Source organism: Lathamus discolor, chromosome Z, assembly GCF_037157495.1.
Source record: "Lathamus discolor isolate bLatDis1 chromosome Z, bLatDis1.hap1, whole genome shotgun sequence".
Taxonomy (NCBI): domain Eukaryota; kingdom Metazoa; phylum Chordata; class Aves; order Psittaciformes; family Psittacidae; genus Lathamus; species Lathamus discolor.
In genome coordinates this window covers 78,122,760-78,142,252 of record NC_088909.1, presented here as the reverse complement: position 1 = coordinate 78,142,252, position 19,493 = coordinate 78,122,760, and the positions used below count along the sequence as shown (strand labels likewise).

Below are 19,493 nucleotides of genomic sequence, written 5' to 3'. Positions count from 1 at the left end.
CAACTTTAGGTCAATCCTTGCTTGGCTTAAAAGCTGCGTTTCATAGCTGCTGAGTGGGACCCTACCTAGCAAACAATCCTGCCAGTTACAACTGATCTTTTCACACCAAGCTGTTTCTCAGTACATTAAAGGACAGCAAAATTTGTATTTCAGCTTTACAAGCTGTAACACTGAACAGCAAATTCCCCATTTTCGCTCTTGGAAAGGAGATACTATACAAAAAAAAAAACACAGAGGAACTACATCTGTATTTTCCAGAAACTTTGAACAGATAATATGTTGCCCTGTTCTGTTACATAAACTGGAGAGGTATGTAATAATATTAAATCTGCTATGATGTATAGCTTAAGAGCATGAGAGATACATGCCCTTGTACCACAAAAACAACAGCAATAACACAATGAATTTGCAGAGTCATATTAACACTTTGTATAGTAAAATACTATTCCAGTAGTAATCTTACCTATGTGCCACACTTCCCTCCTGGATTTCTTGCACAAATATTCCCAGTTCCCCCCTGTTTTCACTCTTGAGTCCCACAACGCTGAAGCCCAGACCACCACTTAAAGGTTTAGTAAGCTCAATGGTCTCAACAAGACGACCCTGTTCCGTAAAAGAAGAAAAAGGTACAATGTTAAAAATACTGAAAAGCAGTATGGATTAATGTGATAAACAACTCAGAAATTAGTTTTGAACAGGGCTACACTAGCTAATAATTGAAACACAGTCAGTTCAGTTAAGACTTCTCACTATCATACAGAAAGGAACAATTATGACAGATTTGAGAAATAAAGATTATTACAGCCCAGAAGAGGAAATCATGAAACAGCAGCTAAATATACCAAGTTTAGGCTTAGTAGTGACTAAGCTAGGATATATATGTCTATGAAATTCTAGAGAGTACAGGCCAAGTCTCAAGCAGAACTAGAAAAAAGGGCTGAATTCCAGAAAGAGTGAAAAAGCAGGACTGTGAAAAAGGCTCTCTAGGGTGAACAGCAGAAGACTTCCCCTATTATTTGGCTCTATTACAGGCTAATCATAAAATGCCAGAATATATGCCTGGCCATTCTCAAAGCCACTGAAGGAACCTGAATGCCTTTTCTGCCTACCACAGGAAAGTAGTAAGATTACAGAACAACACACAGCAAGGCCAAAAAGGAATTTTCCACCTTATTTCCAAGCAAATCACAGAACTAGCTTTCATTAGTTATGCATACAAAGAGCTTGCTCTGACAAAGCATCTCCCCCATGAGCAGAGCAGCAGTCCTACAACGAGCAAGGAAAGATAACGGCATGCTGATCCGTGAGAGGCACACTGTCCAGCTAAGGACAGTAACTCAGCAGTGACAATGTCAAGGCTACTTTTCCAACTGTTTTCTCATTTACCAATTGCTCCTCAAATTAAAAGTGGGGGCTTTTTGTTTCGCTCTGTTTTTTAATGTAGCAAGTGAGTTCTGGTTTGCTTAACAACTCAACTGCTTTTAAATAAACACACCTATATTTTAATCTTCCAGTGATCTGCATTTTATGGTTACCAGACAACATGCTTACCTGAGACATATTTCTGATCAGCTGCTCAAAGTCATCACTAGAGGAGTTCCCATTAAACTGGGGAGTAATGGATCTCACCGATGCTTCTAGCACATTAGCTGGGCTGCCATTCTGCTGAGCCAACAAATATGACTCATTATGTGGCAAGGACCCCGTGTTCGCACCATGGTGGAGAAGTTGCGGTAATTCACCAGTGGAATGTATAGAAAGTGTAATATTTGCCTGTAAAAGATTAATGATAACATAGATTTACAGACAGAGCAGAAACCTCCTCTTTATCCAAAAGCATCATACTAGGCCAACTGCTTGTAAAAAATATCCAAAATCCTAATCTGCAATTTTAAAGAGATATTTTAAAAATTATCATTAATATTTGTAATTGATGTAAAGTTGTGAATTATCAGCACAAAACATGAAAGAAACTTATGAAAATAATAAAAAATTACCTTCTATACTCTGACTAAAATTCTTTCATCATATCAGCATTGCAGCTTGCAGTACTCCAAGACAAAGGTAGAGGTAAATAAGTATGAACAAGCTTTTTGTACAGTCCTGGTACTTTGAAAAACAAATTTATGAATTTTTTTACAACAAAATTAAAAAATGTCCTAGATTCAGCACTAGCAGTCATTTTTCTCCTTCTTAGTAGCTGGTGCAGTGCTGTGGTTTTGACTTTCAGGCTGGGAACAATGTTGATAACACCAGTGGTTTTAGCTGTTGCCAAGTAAAGATTACTCTGACCAAGGACTTTCTGAGTCTCATGCTCTGCAAGGGAGGAGAGGAAGCCGGGAGGAAGCAGAGACAGGACACTGGACCTGAACTAGCCAAAGAGGTATTCCATACCACAGCACATCATGCCCAGTATATAAACTGGGGGCAGTTACCTGGAAGGGCTAGATCACTGCTCGGGTCGGGCTGGGTATCGGTCAGCGGGTGGTGAGCAGTTGTATTCTCTCCCCTTGTTATTTCCCTCATTATTATTATTATTGGTGGTAGCAGCAGTAGGTTTGTGTTGTACCTTAGTTACTGGGCTGTTCTTATCTCAACCCGCGGGAGTTACATTCTGTAGATTCTCCTCCCCATCCCTCCGGGAGCAAGGAGAGGAAAAAGTGGGGAGAGGGAGAGAGCGGCTGCATGTTTTTGGGTTGCCAGCTGGGCTTAAACCACCACAAAACAAAAAAAAAAAAAAAAAAAGAAACCCCACCAGCTATGTAGGGAACAAATTTCTACATGACTACGCAGTATGGCTGCCAGTGTGACCCTCTACATGAGCTACAATCAAATACAAAATTACTGAACAAGTCTAAAATCACCAGGTTGATCTAAAAACCACAGCTGTGCCTTTACACAGTCAGCCCTGAAAATACACTCATTTAAAGAGCAGAAAACAAAACACAGAAGTTCTCCTGCTTTGCCCAGCAGTAATAAATTACCTATTTTCAAGTATGTCTTCGCTGACAAGTCTAAGGTCTGGCTGGTGGTGGTGGTGGTATAAAGCTCAGGTGAACCAAGAACCCTCATTTGGCTGTTGTCTCACTTTCCTCTTGACTGTCAACAGCCACTGTTTTACTCCACATCAATCTGTTTCGTATCTGCCTGGCACACTAACCACAATTTAGGACCAGAGCCTCAAATACTTTTCATAGCTTTACAGTACAAATTTTCTAGCATTCTGCAGCACAATAAAAAAAGGCTGGGATCCCCCTTCCTTGAAGCCTTATGTTTTTTAATTTCAAGTAGCAACAATAATTTTCAAAACTGCAGTTGCATTTTAAAATGTCTACTTCACCAGTCTCAACTGTTCGAGCATGCTACTTCCATTAGGTTTATTATATCAGTCTCCCAACAGTCTAGTCATTACAAGGGCAGTATTGTTTTCCATCACACAATTCCTTCTCATCTAACACAATAGAACAAACATAATTTGTTGAACACCACCTGTGCCTATGAAGATCCTTAAGTTAAAGAAAAAAAAACAACAAACCAGCATTGGGAAAAAAAGTCCTCAACAGCACATAGCTTGCTCTGCCATCAAAAAATGGAAAGAGAAAAACCGGAATGTTTGGAATGGAGTGATTTCTATCACACAGTAATTACAGTCAGCTGCCTGTATTTGTGAGGAATCACTTGGGTTATGTGTTAAATAAATAATAATGCCTAAAATATGCATGCATGTACTTTCTTTAATCACATACACTTATTTCAATAAGCTTGTAAGGCACAGGTAGATGTATCTTTTTTCACAGGTTGTAACATGTTACAACACCCAGAGACATAATCAAATTCTGCCTTTTCATGAATGCAAGATTTCCCCTTACATTATATGCATGGATTTGAAATTAATGAAGTTTATGCCATATTACACTTCTTATGTGAATGAGCCCATATAACAGGTTAATACACTTCCACCTTCCCAATGTCATACATTTTAATGTATAAAAGCGTATCACTGAACTTGGTCAATTAATGTTTTTTGTTTCTTGTTCTCCTCCACCTTCAAATCTTCTTATACATCCCACTGTCATGTTCCTTCGCACAAAAAAAATGTCATGGTTCAAATTATTATTTGTAAGAGTACCTAACACCATTCTAATTATCCAGTCTTGCACTGTTTCTATTTAAAAAAGCATTTTTACATTTCCACAGCAAGATAAAGCAGCCTTAGAGTATATGAGATGCAAACCCAAAATACTTCTCATGTGCACCCGAAAGTCACAGCACATGGGCCTGATATCACAAATGTTATTCAGTCATGGATATAAATTCATTTTCTAAATTGCAGTGCTCATTGCATAAAATAGGACTGACCTGCCCTTGCTGCAGCAGGTTACCATCATCAGAGCCCGTTTGGTGAAAGGATTCACTATCTAACTCACCACCTGCTCAGGCAAAGCCAGCAAGCTTAACCTAAAGCATCAGCACAACATGAACAAACCTCCTGATTTTGCACAATGCAAATTAGTGAAAGCTCACATAACCTCTTTGGTGAAGCCCTTAGAGTGGTAACCTCAAACTAAGCAGGCAAGGTTCAATAGCTGAGAGTGTAACTCACTCCAGTTAGTGTAATTAAACTTGAGAGAAAAACACATAAAATGCCTTCCGTTTCTTTTAGTACCCTTCTAAGCACAGCATTACTCTGTCTTGGGACTTTTATAATGTGGGAAGAGCTTCCTGAGATTTTATTCTTCAAAACAGCAGCAGGGGAAGGGTCACTGGTATTGCTCATTGTCCTATAAAACCCAACTGTGAATGGCTCCCCACTTTGAGTGGAGTGTGCAGTCATCTCCTAAGACAAAAAAGAAAAAAAGAAGAAAAATCCTACAATAGTGATAAGAGGAAAATTTGAGACTATGTACAGAAACCTAGAACTCCTTCTGCTTTACAAAGAAAAAGCCATGCAGACAAAAAAGGACAGAAACAGAATTTTAAGGCACAGAAACTGTAGCTAAGGAACCACTGCTATGCCCACCCTACTGCCAATTTCCCTTCTATCTGCCTTCATGAATTTAACTTTTTTTTCCATGATACCATATGGTATGCAGGCTGCTAACACAGAGACAATCCTTATCTATGAAGCCTCTTTATAAAAAGTCAAGTCTTCCCTTTTATATAGAGCACTGTTTTACAAAGAAATATATAGGAAGCAAATTGCAACAATGGAAAAATCATGCAATGCACATAAAGCAGATCACAGCAACAATAATCCTAAATGTGACATTTTTATCGTAATATGAATGATACAAATGGTGTTTACATCATGATAATGTTTTTTGCTAATATACAATAAAACACCTTCCTTATGCACAAACAGCAAAAAGATAAAAATGGAGCTACACATCAAAAATAAAAGGCTTATTATCACACATTGCCCTTATGATGAATTGTATTATATGACTTCTCTGAACCTAAAACACTTCCTGTATCACTCAATATCCCATACAGCACAAGCCTCAGTATGTAGAGGAGCTCTGTGCCCATCCTGTACTTCGTTCTATTTATGTCATTCTAGTACTGCTTAACAGAGGGTTGCTTTCTGCTGCTTGTTTCACTGTTTATAATGTTTAAACAGAAGATTACCATGATGGGCAGATTAAATTTCACCTGAGCGTGTGCCCAGTATCACTATTTTCGTCTCCATGTAAGTTTCAAAGAGTTCCTCAATTAAGATATGACAGTCTCCTTAGGGATTTATGTTTTCCCCTCTCGTAGAAAATTCACACTAAGCTAAAACTGAAGTAGAACCATGCTAATTAATATTTTAGTTTTACAGTGCATGTGCTCACAGACCAAATCCTGTTCAAACTGGCAATATAGTGCCCCCCTTCTCAGTCTAATATTTCATCCCTTCTGCATACTTATATGAGTTGGGACATTACTGCAAACATACAGTAACTGACCAAATTCTCCCGTTCCTTCTGCCTTCCAAACCAGAAGGTAAAATTTGTTCATCTTTTTCAAAAATATTTTCCATAATTGATTATTAACTCCACTATTCTGAAGACTGGATTTGCATGACAGTTGAAATACCACTGACAAGTAGTGTTGAATAGTATATGTAGGAGGAAAAGGCAAAAATAACTGTCCAATCCACATTAACACGCTGTTAACAGAAAAAAGTTTTGGGTATGTGTGTGCATCCTTTATGTCTTCTCCTCAGGGCAGGCAAAGCAGATTCCAAATTAGCATTTCCTGTAAGCACTTTGTTTCACAACGCCAACAAGCAGCGCTGTACAGAAATGGGTCCAGGATGGAAACAAAAGGGGTCCTCTACAGTTAATGCAAAACACAGAGTTAAACAAGTGCTTACAGGCAATACGAAAAGGCACAGTTTCTCCATTTCTTAGAATCACAGAATCATAGAACTGTTTGGGTTGGAAAGGATCTTAAGGTCATCTAGTTCCACCCCCCTTCAATGGGCAGAGACACATCACACTAGCCTGCTGTGTTACCCAAGGCTCTGTCCAGCCTGGCCTTGAACAGTGCCAGCGATGGAGCATCTACCACTTCTTTAGGCAACCCTATTCCAGTGCTTCACCACCCTCAGAGTAAAGAACTTCTTCCTTATATCTGACATATATTCTTCCCTGAATCCTCTTCAACTCTGACACCCAGCTATCCCATGCAACCCAATACATGCTGCAGTGCGGGGGCACTCATCCTCACTACTGCATTGTGAATGAGAAACTATGGTCAAACTCACAAGCAAAAAAAATCTGAGGAATGCAGCCCAGCCAAGGGAAGGGTATTTTGTTCAGGCAGAGCCCTGAGTAGAATGGTGGCGGGAGGAGGACGTGGACAAGGGAGAGACAGAAAGGAAAGACGCAGGAGAGGGCTCTCAGCACAATCTGATTATTTTCTTTAAAATATTTTATAAACAAATGAAAATCACAGGATCACAGAATCATTGGGGTTGCAAGGGACCCCTGGAGATCCAAATATCTTTGATAAATTCAACACATCACAACCTCTGGTTTTCTTTCCTGTCACTCCCTTATCATCAAACAAGACTGCTCTTCAGCATGAAAAAACAAGCGTTCACTGAAGAATATACAAACAGGCAGAAAAAAAAAACTGCTTTCTAAGTGCTCCTCAAGTCAAGTGACTAGCGAAGTCAGTGCAAAAACACCCCTTTGCTGTCTCTAGACTCTTCCCACTCCAGTTCTTAACAATGACAGATTTGAGGTGCAAACAAATCCTGCCTGATCACCTAAGAAAAAAAAAAAAAACACAAAAAAACCCAAACAACAATATAAAGCACCTACCAAGAAGCACCAAAGCACCAGCATAATGCCTAGATGAAGTCTGCAGACTACATCTAGATGAAGCAATACACCACTCAGTCCACACCACTGCATACACAACACAAATGCAAACTAGAGCGCCTTTGACTAAGCATACACCAACTAACAAAAGGTATCAATTTCTAATTAACACACAGAAGCTCTAAGGAAATAGGACACCAGATCTAAAACATCTCCATGCATGCAGAAACACACTTTTTCAGGTGTTCTTTTCATGCTTAAAATATCACTATCTGTAGGGAAAAAACGAAAAGGAAGTCTACTATTTCACGCCATAAAAAATGGTAGTAACTCTCACTGAAATGCAAGGAATATTTGTCTGCCTAAACTGTGTATCTGCATCCTATTTTTTGCTAGGAACACATAACAGATGTTTACAAGATTTGCCAGCTCATTTTTCAGACTCACTGCACAAACAGAAGATGGAGCTCTCACTATCACCTCTCCGCCTTCCAGACACAGTGCCTCAAGACAGGAATATGTCCCACTCTGAGATTTATTAAGGCCACTACATGCCCACACATACATCTCAGTGACCTACATCTGCTGGGATGCTTGCAGGGACTCAGCTTGACTTAGAGAATAAACTGTCAATATTCCTTCTCTGCACTCATCCTCTCTTTCAACCTATACTTCCCACCTCCCACACTAGGGAGATGACCTCCTGATAATTCTGCAGTAGTCTTATAGCTCTTTAAAATCATATAAATTATTTACAGATACAGGAGCAGTTTAACAGACTGGCCCTTACACTTCACCTTGAGAAGAAACAGACCCCCATTCAACTGTCAGTGCATCTCAACATGAAGTATCAGAAAATTTATGCATCTTAGTCTTGAGTGGGTAGAATCTTGCAACATCTAGCCATTGCACAGCTCAGCACAGCACAGCTGTGACTGCAAAAGCTTGGGAAACACTTGTCTCCTTCCACGGACACGCATGCTTAGCCGAAAAGCCTGGTCACTATTCACATGCCTTGCAGTCTTCACCAACCTGTAGTTTAAGAGTTTCAAGAGCAAAGCACCTTCTCAGCCATAAAAGGAAAATAAAAGGGTATCCTTGAATAAGCCTTTGAAAATGTCAAGAAACACATTTATTTTATTTTTTTTTAACCTGATTGCTCATTTTATGGTTTATTCTCTGTCCTTTTTCAATATGCTTTACAAATGTGTAAATAAATCAAAGAAGAGAGAGACATCTCATGTTGTATTTTAGGGAAGAATCCATAGAGAAAATACAGGATATTTTCTGAAGAGCTGACCCAAATCTAAGAATGGCCAGAAACATATTTGCATGTGTGGGTATTCATATGAACACATGACAGGAAAGGAATTCAAATCCAAGTAGCAACCCTGTTGACTAGACTGGGTATGTACCATGCAACATGCATGGGCCACTAAATCTTCTGCACAGATAAACCTGTAGGTTTAGGGCAGAAGGTAAATTATAATTTGCTTTTTAAAAACTACACATCGGAATTACCTGTCTGTAGTATCAGCTGCTTCATTTTACTGATTCGGATGACTGTATTTAAAAAGAGAAGCATCCTTTAACTTCACAGCTGATGTCTGGAAGTGAAAATTTAATTTGCCTTTTCACTAAATTCAGATAATTCACATAATTTCTGGATGTTACTGTTAAATTCTCCCTTTCGGGTAGCAGAACAAACAAATCCTCGGAACAGGTTTTTTTTTCCTAGATTTTTTAAATCACTCCAATGTTATCAAGTCTCTACATACTAAAATGCAAGATGTGACAAACATAGTCACACAGAGCACTATAGACCTTATTCCAACTTATTTCTTGTCTGTGAAAAATAGCACAAATATGATTCAGACTTTGTTCTTCTGCTATGCAGCTGAAGTAGCATCAAGATGATGAGGGCTCCTCACCAGCTGTAGTACAGAGACCGGATGCAGCTCCATGCTGTTGATAAGGTCAGTGTACAGGGGCTGCATCCTCCCACTTTGGCACTTCTGCATACCAGCCAGAGAGCTGCCCATCTTGCAGGAGTCAACAGCAACTGTTTGCAAAGCCAGATACGCACTTCAGTCCTAGTTCAGTTACTGAACTACATTTGTATTCTTCAATTTTTTATTCTGCTGACAAAGAAATTACATTACAGTAATAAAGTATAGTCAAATTGCAGCCCTTTTTCTCATCCTCACTGAAGACATGCAGAAAAATACTTCTACTTAAAACCCTGAGCAAGGAAAAAGGAGGTATGAGCTCCTGTTTCTCTTTGATCTTTTATTCCTACACAAAAAAAAGAACCCAGATCTTCATATTCTTCTGAAATCAGCACTCTGCAGCTTCCCTCATTTATTGTCATTTAGCAGGGTAAGACACAAAAGAGCAATGAAAGAATACTGAGGGGAAAAAAATCATACAAAACAAGTTCATTTTGAAGGAGAGAGACAGAAGGCCTTATGTTAACTCCCCACTCAGGATCATCATTTCCCTATCATGCACAGTTTGAGTAACAAGCATATACATAAAAATGCACATGAATGAACTATGGACCTCAGTAAAGCCCAGAAAAGTCAATGGGTACATCCTCCTCAGATCCCTGAAGCAGTAGCAGACATTTAATTTAGGCTATTTTTGCACCTTCTTAGCAATTCTCTTGCACCTGGGAGGCTGATTTTCCTACCTGATCTCTCAGTTGCTGAACAGAAGTCTGAAGGTTGAGAATTTGGTTAAAGAGAGGACTCTGCAGCACCGATTTTAATAAGCTCAGCTTCTCCTCGTTTGCAGTGTCACCTCGATCCCGAAGTTTTTCCTGTAAGCGCTCCATGGCCTGCAGGGCCCGATGTGTATCTGTGGCAATAATCATTCCTAATTAGTAGCAGTTTAGGAACAACCACATACAAGCAAGTAACAAAGTTCAGTTACAGGAACTGTGGCTACAGACAAGTAAACAAGTAGTGCCGAAAATAGCCACAATAGAAAACATTTGTCCTTTTTGTACAAACTTCTTAAATTATAGAAAAGATCAAAACAATTAAATCAAAACAGCAGGCTAAAAACTAAACACAGTAAACAAATGATCGTACACTTTTTGTTTTCAAATACAAAAACTCAAATACACCATATATTTCTAAGCACAATAGATATATTTTACAAAACCTCTCTCAGCGTATACACCAGTGTCCTAAATCTTTCATGCGCACTTGATTTGGCCATAATAATAGTGATAGAAATAAAAAAATTACCAATTGTTTCCAACATGTCTTCTGCTTCTCAACTTCTATTCCAATAATGGCAAGAGGCAGCAAATACAGTATTTCTCTGAAAAATAACAGAAAGAAAAATGGGTCACACTTATAGAAGCACTAAGCTCTGAAGGAAACAAGAAAGCTTGACTTCTGAAAACAAAAAACCACTCCACAAAATAACAATCCACAAAAACCGTATCTCCTTGGATGATTAAAATAACCTCAGAGCTGAACATATTCTGAGTTACTTTGGAGCTTAAAACCTCCCTGAAAATTGCTTTAGGAATATGCTTTGTGCTATTTTTACATTTCCATATCAAAGCTGCTGCCTGCATACTGTTGCACAACATGTCCTGCACTGCTTTAATCAGAGGCTATGAATCACAGCTGTCACTGATACTTTACACAGTTTCATTACTTTCCTTTTCAGTGATTCACAAAAAACATTCCCTGCAGGATCAGTTTTCAAGCCCTATGTTGACCATTTCAGGTACATGAGCCTTAGCACATTTTCTGAAGTCACCTTTTAAAAAGAAAAGTCGGGACTTGAGTTTTCACATTACACAGACTTGCAGGACTCTCAGGCTACAGCCTCCACTATTAGCACCTACTGGAGTTGAGACTCAGATCTGGATGACGGCTGGGTTTTTGTCAGTGTGGGTTTTCCAGCAAGAAATTCTATACTGAGAGGAAGAAAATCTAAAATTGCTTTATTCTTTTTTGTTGCTTTTTGGGGTTGTTTTCGGGTGGGGGCTTGGGGATGAGGTGCGAGGTTTGTTGTTTTTTGGGGGTGGGGGGTTCAACAGCGTATCTGCAATTGCTCAGAAATTTGTAGTGACATAATATGTTTGATGAAGACAGGTAGCTGAGAAGTGAGGAGTTCAAGTATCATTGCAGGTGTATGAACTGAGCTGTGCATTTTATCAATGGTGCCTTTGTTTTCTTGATAATAGGGAAGCAATTCAGTATAGCATCACAACTTAAATCTGGTGAGCTTATCAACATGCAGAGCGCTGTGATCTTTAAGCACTCAGGAAAGATTAGTTTTTTCTGAAATTTTGGAGAAAGATGGGGAAAAGAATGGTGTTGACAGAACATAAACCAGGATGAACATTTTCACAAGCCTATATTATTTGTAGTTTGTGCAGAAAAAACAAATCAAGTAGGTTTAAAAGGGTTTCAAGTTCCATCACCAAGACTTCCCTAGTTTCAATATGCCTGAGGCTTCCTATCGGATTATTTTATTGCATTTGAATTTGCCAACATATTGGTATGGGATTGCTGATCACCTTTTTTAGGACAATGTACCACTTAGGGACAGACATTCAAATTCTTGGAATGTGACTTTGCCAAGGTAACCTTATTCCACAATCCAAATTATGCAAATCAGTAATAAATAAAAACAAGCCTTCCTGAATTTGTTTTCTCACTTGGCAAGACAAATCCCAGCACATGATTACCGATCTGAAAACCATGCCAAATATCCTGTGTTGTCACCTTGTCAATCTATGAAAACAAGACAAAAAAAAAAGTCTATTTTACATGGGAAGGGCTGTATGAGATTATATAAACATTATGAAGGAAGCTGGCTTCCCCAAACCTTAATCACTCATAGCTTTTCTTTCTAGGTTAGCAAACTACTATCACTTCTTCAATTCAGAGCCCTCAGTTACAAATAGAAATCACATTCCCGTCATATAGATGACACGTTCACAGTTGTTTTTCTTCATGGCAATGCCAACCAAAGCAGTTCTTCCCTGTTTCACTGTTACAGTTCTTCCTCTATAGCTACTCTTGGGGCTGTGCTGTGGATGCAGAGAACTTTGTGAACAACAACAAACAAAAGATATGGAGTATTTTCAACCATTTCAGTGCAATGATTCAGTTTGTCGTTAGTACTATATGCTCAAGCACATCGCATCGTATGTTCAACTCTCATCTTCTAAGGAAACTAATCAGCAAAAATACAGAGTTACTGTTCTTCTGCTTTAGCTCACTAAGAATCTCAAGAAGAGACGCAGCTGTAAAAAGTCCGTATCTCTGGAGTAGCTGGATATTGCTTTATATTATGATTCAATTTGCCAAAAATCTCATTCTTGGTGTGCTATGAAAGACACGTGTTGCAAGTGACAGAATAGACAAGGTCACCGTTGTCTTTGTGCTATCACGGGGTATGAATTTAAAAGATGGCAATGGAAACTTTCTAGAAGCAGACACAAGTCCTAAACATACTCTGTTGATGGAGATAATGCTGTCTAATCTGTAATGAAAAGAAGTCCTTAGTTCTGCTAACACACTCATTATATACTTCATATTTACCTTATGCTATGATTTAGCAGGAGAAATACTGCTCCAGAGCTACCTTAATATCAGCAAATCAATTTTTTAATTCTCAGTTTAATTCTCCTTATTTTGTGTTTATATTAGTGGGGAATTCCTCCTCAGCTGACCAGCTTTATGCTTTTGTCAATCGTGGCACTAAGCAGGAGCAAGACCAAAACTGCCATTAGGATGTTTTCCTCCTCAAGACTTCCTCTGATGCAGAAGCAATGCATTGAGACACACCAGCATTTCTACATGTCACAGTCCAAGATGACCCCTGTTCTCTCTGCCTGCACCCTGAAATGGCAAAAAGCCACGTGACTGTGCTCCTGCTGTGCCACATACATGATAACAAGTGGGATCTGTCAGCACCAGCTTAGCGGCGCATTAACATAGCCAAAGTACAAGGGAAGCAAGAACTCATTTGCCCAACAGGTCCCACAGAGGCATACCCCTCACAACACCACCTCCCACTATAGGCCTCTAAACCAGCTTGCTTCTGGATATTTTAACAATAATGCACTGCAGAGGATTACGGGGGCTTGCATGATTATTTGTCCAAAGGCATAGATTTATCATTTGCTATAGTGAATATTTTTATAATGCTGTCACAGACTCCTGGATGTACAAGTGGGAAGTTTAGTTCTGACTCTCTCATTTTGCATACTGCTGGCAGCCTGTCTCACAGAAGTCTGAAGCCAAAACCAGTCCTTCTATACAAGGTACAAATACTGTTCATGCCCCAAAGAGCTTAGCTTAGCTCAAAGTAGATTTAACTATTTTTGTATTTCAGTGCTAAAGTTCATTAATTTCTTCACAGTAGTAAGAACACAAAGTAAATGAGTTAGACTTTTGTTATTCGCAACTTGAAGAAATACTGTTAAAAAGAGTAACAAGTTACATTCACAAGTTTTAAAGGCATAGGTACCTGAAAGATGCGGCTTAAAAAAGAATGAAAAAAAAAAAAAAAGTACCTTCTCTTTTTGCTTCTCTTTTATTACAGGAAAGTAGAAAACAAGTAATTTTATACAGGTACATGGTAAGAAACATAGAGTCTTCTACTAAGCACACACAAAAGTTAATGATCCCTCTCAAACATGCACTTCTGAAACCTGATTCTTTCCATGCTAACAAACAAAAATGTGTTATATACACATTTTCCCACTCTTTATGCTGCCCTTCTGTAAGGTCACTTGCCAGAAAACAGCTGGCATCCTGCAGCTCCAGTTTCTTTGTGTCCACTCCTAAAACACTCAAATCCACAGGTGTCAGAATTTCAACAGAGATGTGAAATTTATGTTGATCACCACCTTTCCACTGCTACCATGTAAACCACTTATTTAAACAGATGAAAGATTCATGAAAAGGGAAAGATGACTCACTTCCAATGACTACTCTTTCACATATGATCACATACTTCCTGCAAGGAAACTTACTCTGTTTCATTGACAGATAATGCATCTATTATTTCACAAAGACATTTCAGATAATACCCTGGACACTAACGCTCACAGCACTGGCTTAGCAAACGTGATGCCAAAGATAGAAAACATAGTAATAGGCTTTGCTCTGTCACTCATGCATTACTTGAAGTACTCTGAGGATACAGAGAAAATGCCTATCTTAAGAGTGATCTGTAGACCCAAACCTTGGCTAGCAGTCACTTGAGATTAAACCTAAATATGTTTCAATTAAGCAGTATGGCAATCACAACATGCATTTTATAGCTGCTAAAACATATTTCAAAACTTCTGATCTAAATTTCAACACCCGGGCCTGGATTTGACTGGGCTAGAAATACTCTTTCATACTTGATTTTTAACCCATGCCATGTCCCTCTCCTCCTTTCCGGCTATACGTCAAACAGGCACTTTGTGGTAGCACTGACTGACATGGAACAGAAACCAAACCGCAAAGGAAGTGGAAGATACTAATTACTGATAAACCTTCTGCTTTGCCTGCAATTTCTAAGACCTATTCCCTTACACCCAGTTACTTCCCACCTGCTGGCTACCATTTCTATGAAGAAAACTAAGGTGATTCCCAAATGCCTTGCGGGGAGTCTTGTCAACATAAAGGCAGCAGAAGCCATTCCACGGTAAATTCAAAGAGCTCACACTTTTATATATATATTCTTCCAGTGCCATAAGGTCAATTTTGCTGTTGCATCTTAGATTATGAGCAATACCAAGTCACTTTCTAGGATCAGGAGCAATATTACAAGGATTGACAACAGTAGCCTGAGTGGTATACCCTTCGCTACTCATAATGAAAGAGATACACATATTTCAACTTGCAGTAAAAGGGTGTGAAGGTAAATGTAAACGCAGGACAGCAGAGACAGGGAAAGCAGGATAAATAAAATGCAGAAAGGAAGAAAGATAGGGGAAAAAAGGCAAGCCTATGATTCTACTGACAGGACATGAATGTGACAAATTAACATCAACCACTTGGTTTCATCAGCCAAGAGACTCTGGACTGCATGCTTCTGGATGACATAAGAGCAAACCTATTCAAATTAAGGATTTAATACAAGGAAAATAAACATGCACTGCACTAAAAGGGAAACAGCAGATTTCCACTAACTACCTGGAATACAACAGGAAAGCAGGAGAAGCCTGATATTTACATTTAAAACCTATGCTAACTAAAATTGTTGTGAAACAATCAAAGCAGGAAAAAAAAAAAAAAAAAGACAGCTCAGAAACAAATGCAAAGCATATATAAGGTTATAAGCAGCTTGAAAAGTGATGTTACTAGCTTCTTGAATTAGGACAATACTGAATGCATCAAAAAGATATAAAGAGATTATAGTATTGGAACTGTATGTTGAAGTATTGTGATGGAGCTGAAAAGCATCTTGTATTTTGAATACAATGAATTTTGAATACTATGAAAACAGAATTTTGAACATTCAACTATTTTTAGGTTTCTGCACACATTACACTTATGCATTAGGGAAACTTACAATGCTCTTGGATGAACAAGCAATCTGTTCACTGTGTTTAAATAATAATGTTCTTTAACACTGTAGGGAGCCCTACATGAGCATAATATCATGTTAGCTGATGTGCAAGTTATAATTGCAACTGGGAAATGAGCCCAAACTATACTTAAAGCTTTCACCTACTGATAAGCATGTGTTATATAGGGCATTCAACAGTAATTTGTAAAGAGTATTGCAAAACCAACAACACAGTAGGGGAAATTTTTATGGTGAAATTTTTGGTGGCTTTTTTTTTTTTTTTCTTTTCTTGGTTAAGGAAACTAATAGATCATCTGCTTACAAAAAAAAAAAAAAAACTTTCAGTAAATATTTTAAATTGAAATTAATTGACATTACTTTCTTCTAACTTTCAAAATACAAGATTAGCTTCAGAAACTAAACAGCAACTTTTTAGTATATGCAGAATACATACAACATATCCTGAATTAATGTATGAAACCCAGGAATGCTTAATATTGCCTCTTTATGTTTTCAGCATAGGCAACTGATTACCATATTCATTAAACTCAGTTAAACCTGACGAAACACTGTTCCTACAACAGCTGCACCTCTTAATGTATACCGGATTCTTCACAGAGGTGACAAGAGCATACATAAATAAATAAATAGGAATCCCCACTGAAGAGCTGCCAGTAAGCTTCAAGGAAGAGTCACCGCTTTCCTTACAAACTGAAAACACAAACTTCTCTTTGTGTATTCTGGCAATTAACAGGTGAGTAATGCAGGAAAAGCAGAAAATCATCAAAAGCGGTGTGTAACATGACTGCTGTGCAAGATGTCTCGGATGCAAGGTCAGGCTCTGAAAAGCCTGCGAAAGAAATACTCCAATACTGCCTAGGCAAAAAATGACTTGTTGGGAAGGCCAACAATGAAACAAAACTGTCCTTACCAATGATGATAAGAATATTGCCAGCACAGCATTGTATTGGCTTAAACTGATTCAGCAGCACACTCAGATGTAAAGCCAGTTAGAAAATTTACTGGATATACTTCACAGAATTTTAAATTTCTTTACATGAAATGTGGAGCAGATTATTTAAAAGGTCTTTACAATGGTTCTCAGTACACTGATTAAAGTCCTATCTATTAAAACAAAAGCATTTACAGTGGTCTGCAAGACTGAGCTGTATGGCATCCCTATCTGAAGAATTCACAGACACAGAGCCAGATGGAATATAAAGATCATCCATTAGTATGTAAGTAGTGCAGTTCTCCTTTCCCTGCTGCTGATACTGACCTAACTCTCCTAGTGCACTTTCGCGCAAAGAGGGGAGAGGATGTATCCGGTTCTGATACAAAAAAGCCTTACTGAAAGCACAAAGGAAGCCATTAGAAACACCAGTACTAATCAGTAAATGCTACATGTGTGTTACTATGAACAAGATACAGAGAGATAAAAAATACGTACACTAAAAATGCGTATACTAAAAATTTTAGGTGAAAAAAAAAAAAGAACTTATGTCCTCCGTCATGAAAAATGATGCCAGTTAAGACGGATATGTCCTTAGATACTCTTATTCTCCATTCTTCTAATGTTACATTACTTTCCATTTCCATTTTCCACGGAAGCATCAAATAACATTTCCCCAAAAGATTTTACCACTTTCCCCTTTTCCAGCTCAGTTTCTTCCCTCCCAAAGAGTTGCTGTTATCTTGGAAAACTCAGTGCTGATATGGAAACCACAAGGCATCAGACAATAGACTTCCCCAACAGCAGAATTCAGACCCTTCAGCCTAATTACGGTAATCCCTACTCTGCTCTCTGCTACTTTTTCTGGCACCAAAGCCAGTAAGGAAGTTTTCTGTTCATCAGCTTACACTAACAAAATCTGCTTATGTTAAAAAGCAAAAATATAAAGGGATGACGCAGTGTTTACAAAAGCAAAGGAAAAAATTAAAAATAGAGCATTGTTCAGCCAAATAGCAAATCAAATTTGCTACATGGGGTACTCGAAGTTCAAATGGACGGCTTTGTGAGAGCTTTTCTTTCTCTTGTTTTCTTCCTATCACTCTTTTCAGTAACGCAGGAAGGCACTGACAGCAAGGGCGGACATCACAAGAGAAAAATTAACCCAAACACCAGACCACCGAGGGCACAGCTGGGGGTCGCGCCTCGCCCTCTACTTCCATCCCGCCCAAAACAGCCACGTTTAAACGCAGACCGGGGGAACGCCAGACAGCTGTAGCGCGGTCCGGACCCGCGACAATCACCGGCACCAGCACGGCAGCAGGCACCGGCGCAGGCACCGGGAGCCCGCAGACCCGCCGCGGGGGAAATCGCCGGCCTTGCTCGGGCCCTGCAGCCGGCTCCCAGCGAGTGTCCAAGCCGCCGGCCGCAAGCACCGGGCGAGGGCTGCGGCCGCCCGCAAGTCTGCGGCAGGTGAGGAGCCCTTTCCCCGGCACGACACACTACCGCTGGGGTTAGGAAACGCAAAGGAGGTGTGGGGAGCAGAGGGAGGGAGGAGGGGCAGAGCTCCCTGCTGCAGCCGGAGGAGGCTCGGCTCTCGTTTACGTGAGGACGGCTCCCCACCAGGCCGCCCGAGCCTGCGGACCTCCCGCAGGCCCTAGGCCGGAGCCGCGGCCCGGCGTCCAGCGCCCTCCCTGCCTTCCGGGGGCAGCTCGGCCCAGGGCGAGTGATGGGGGAAGCAACAGGCTAGGGCCCCCACCCCGCTGCTCCGCGGCCCCCAATCGCCCCCTCCCGGCCCCAACAGACCCCGGCGCATCAGCAGAACAATAAATAACACTTCTTGAATTAAACACGTTTTAAAAGGCCGCTCCAAACTCCAGCGGCGCGGCGGCTCCTCCCCGCACTGCTCTGCCCTGCCCGCAGGACAGCACAGGCGGGCTCCCCCCGCTCCCCGGCCCAGCGCCCCTCTTACCCCAGCGGCTCAGCGGGCCCCGCGGCCCAGCCCCGCTCTCCGCCTTCGCCCTTCTCGTCCCCGACTAACGGCGCCGAACCGCGCCGCCGGGGAAGCGCACTCAGGCACGCCCCGGCCGCCTGAAACCTAATCCTGCCCCGCCGCCTCCCCCCGGCCTGGCCCGGGCCGGCCCACACCCCCTCGCCGGCGGGTGTCGGGGCGCGGCGTCCCCCGAGGTTGGCTAGGGAGGTCGCTCGCAGCACGCAGCCGGCAGGATGGAGCGGGGCTGCGGCCGCATCCCGTCAGCGCGGGGGCTGGGGCTTCGCGGGACACGTTCGAGGGCATTCCGGCCCTCTGCCTCGCCGGCGGGTCACGTCGCAACCCAGCCAGCAGTGTTTGTCTCCCCGCGGCGGCAGACGGGGCCGAGCGGAGGAGAGCACGCCTTGCCGGCGATGGCAGCGACGAGCTGGGCAGCCTGTTTCTCCCTCCCGAGCTTCCCCGGCTGTCGGCTTTCTCGTGGGGAGACAGCGGCGGCACGGCGATCCCTGCCCCGTCCAGCTGGGGCTGTGTCTTCTCCGGCTGGGCTTGGCCCTGCGAGCCCGGAGGCGCTGCCCATGCTTGCTGCAGTACTAGCCACCGGCTTTACCCCTCCTGGTTCAACAAGGTGCGCCTGGGCGGGAACGGAGGGAAACGGGTCATTTTTGGAAATGTTGAAGTAAAACCAAATCGCAAACCA

The 19,493-nt window shown here is 41.0% G+C and overlaps 1 protein-coding gene across 6 annotated transcripts in view; it reads right to left on the bottom strand.

Annotated features, from left to right (window-relative positions):
• The window catches only part of MPDZ (multiple PDZ domain crumbs cell polarity complex component), a 93,349-nt gene extending 74,458 nt beyond the window's left edge, over positions 1–18,891 (bottom strand). For all 6 annotated transcript variants that reach the window (XM_065661285.1, XM_065661286.1, XM_065661290.1 and 3 more), the window contains exons 1-5: positions 18,779–18,891; positions 10,568–10,643; positions 10,006–10,172; positions 1,552–1,773; positions 464–603 (exon numbers count right to left, since the gene is read on the bottom strand). In XM_065661285.1, coding sequence (XP_065517357.1) covers positions 464–603; positions 1,552–1,773; positions 10,006–10,172; positions 10,568–10,583 — 545 coding nt within the window. In that variant the 5' untranslated portion in view covers positions 10,584–10,643; positions 18,779–18,891. The remainder of the gene's footprint in view (positions 1–463; positions 604–1,551; positions 1,774–10,005; positions 10,173–10,567; positions 10,644–18,778) is intronic.
• Positions 18,892–19,493: the final 602 nt, after the last annotated feature.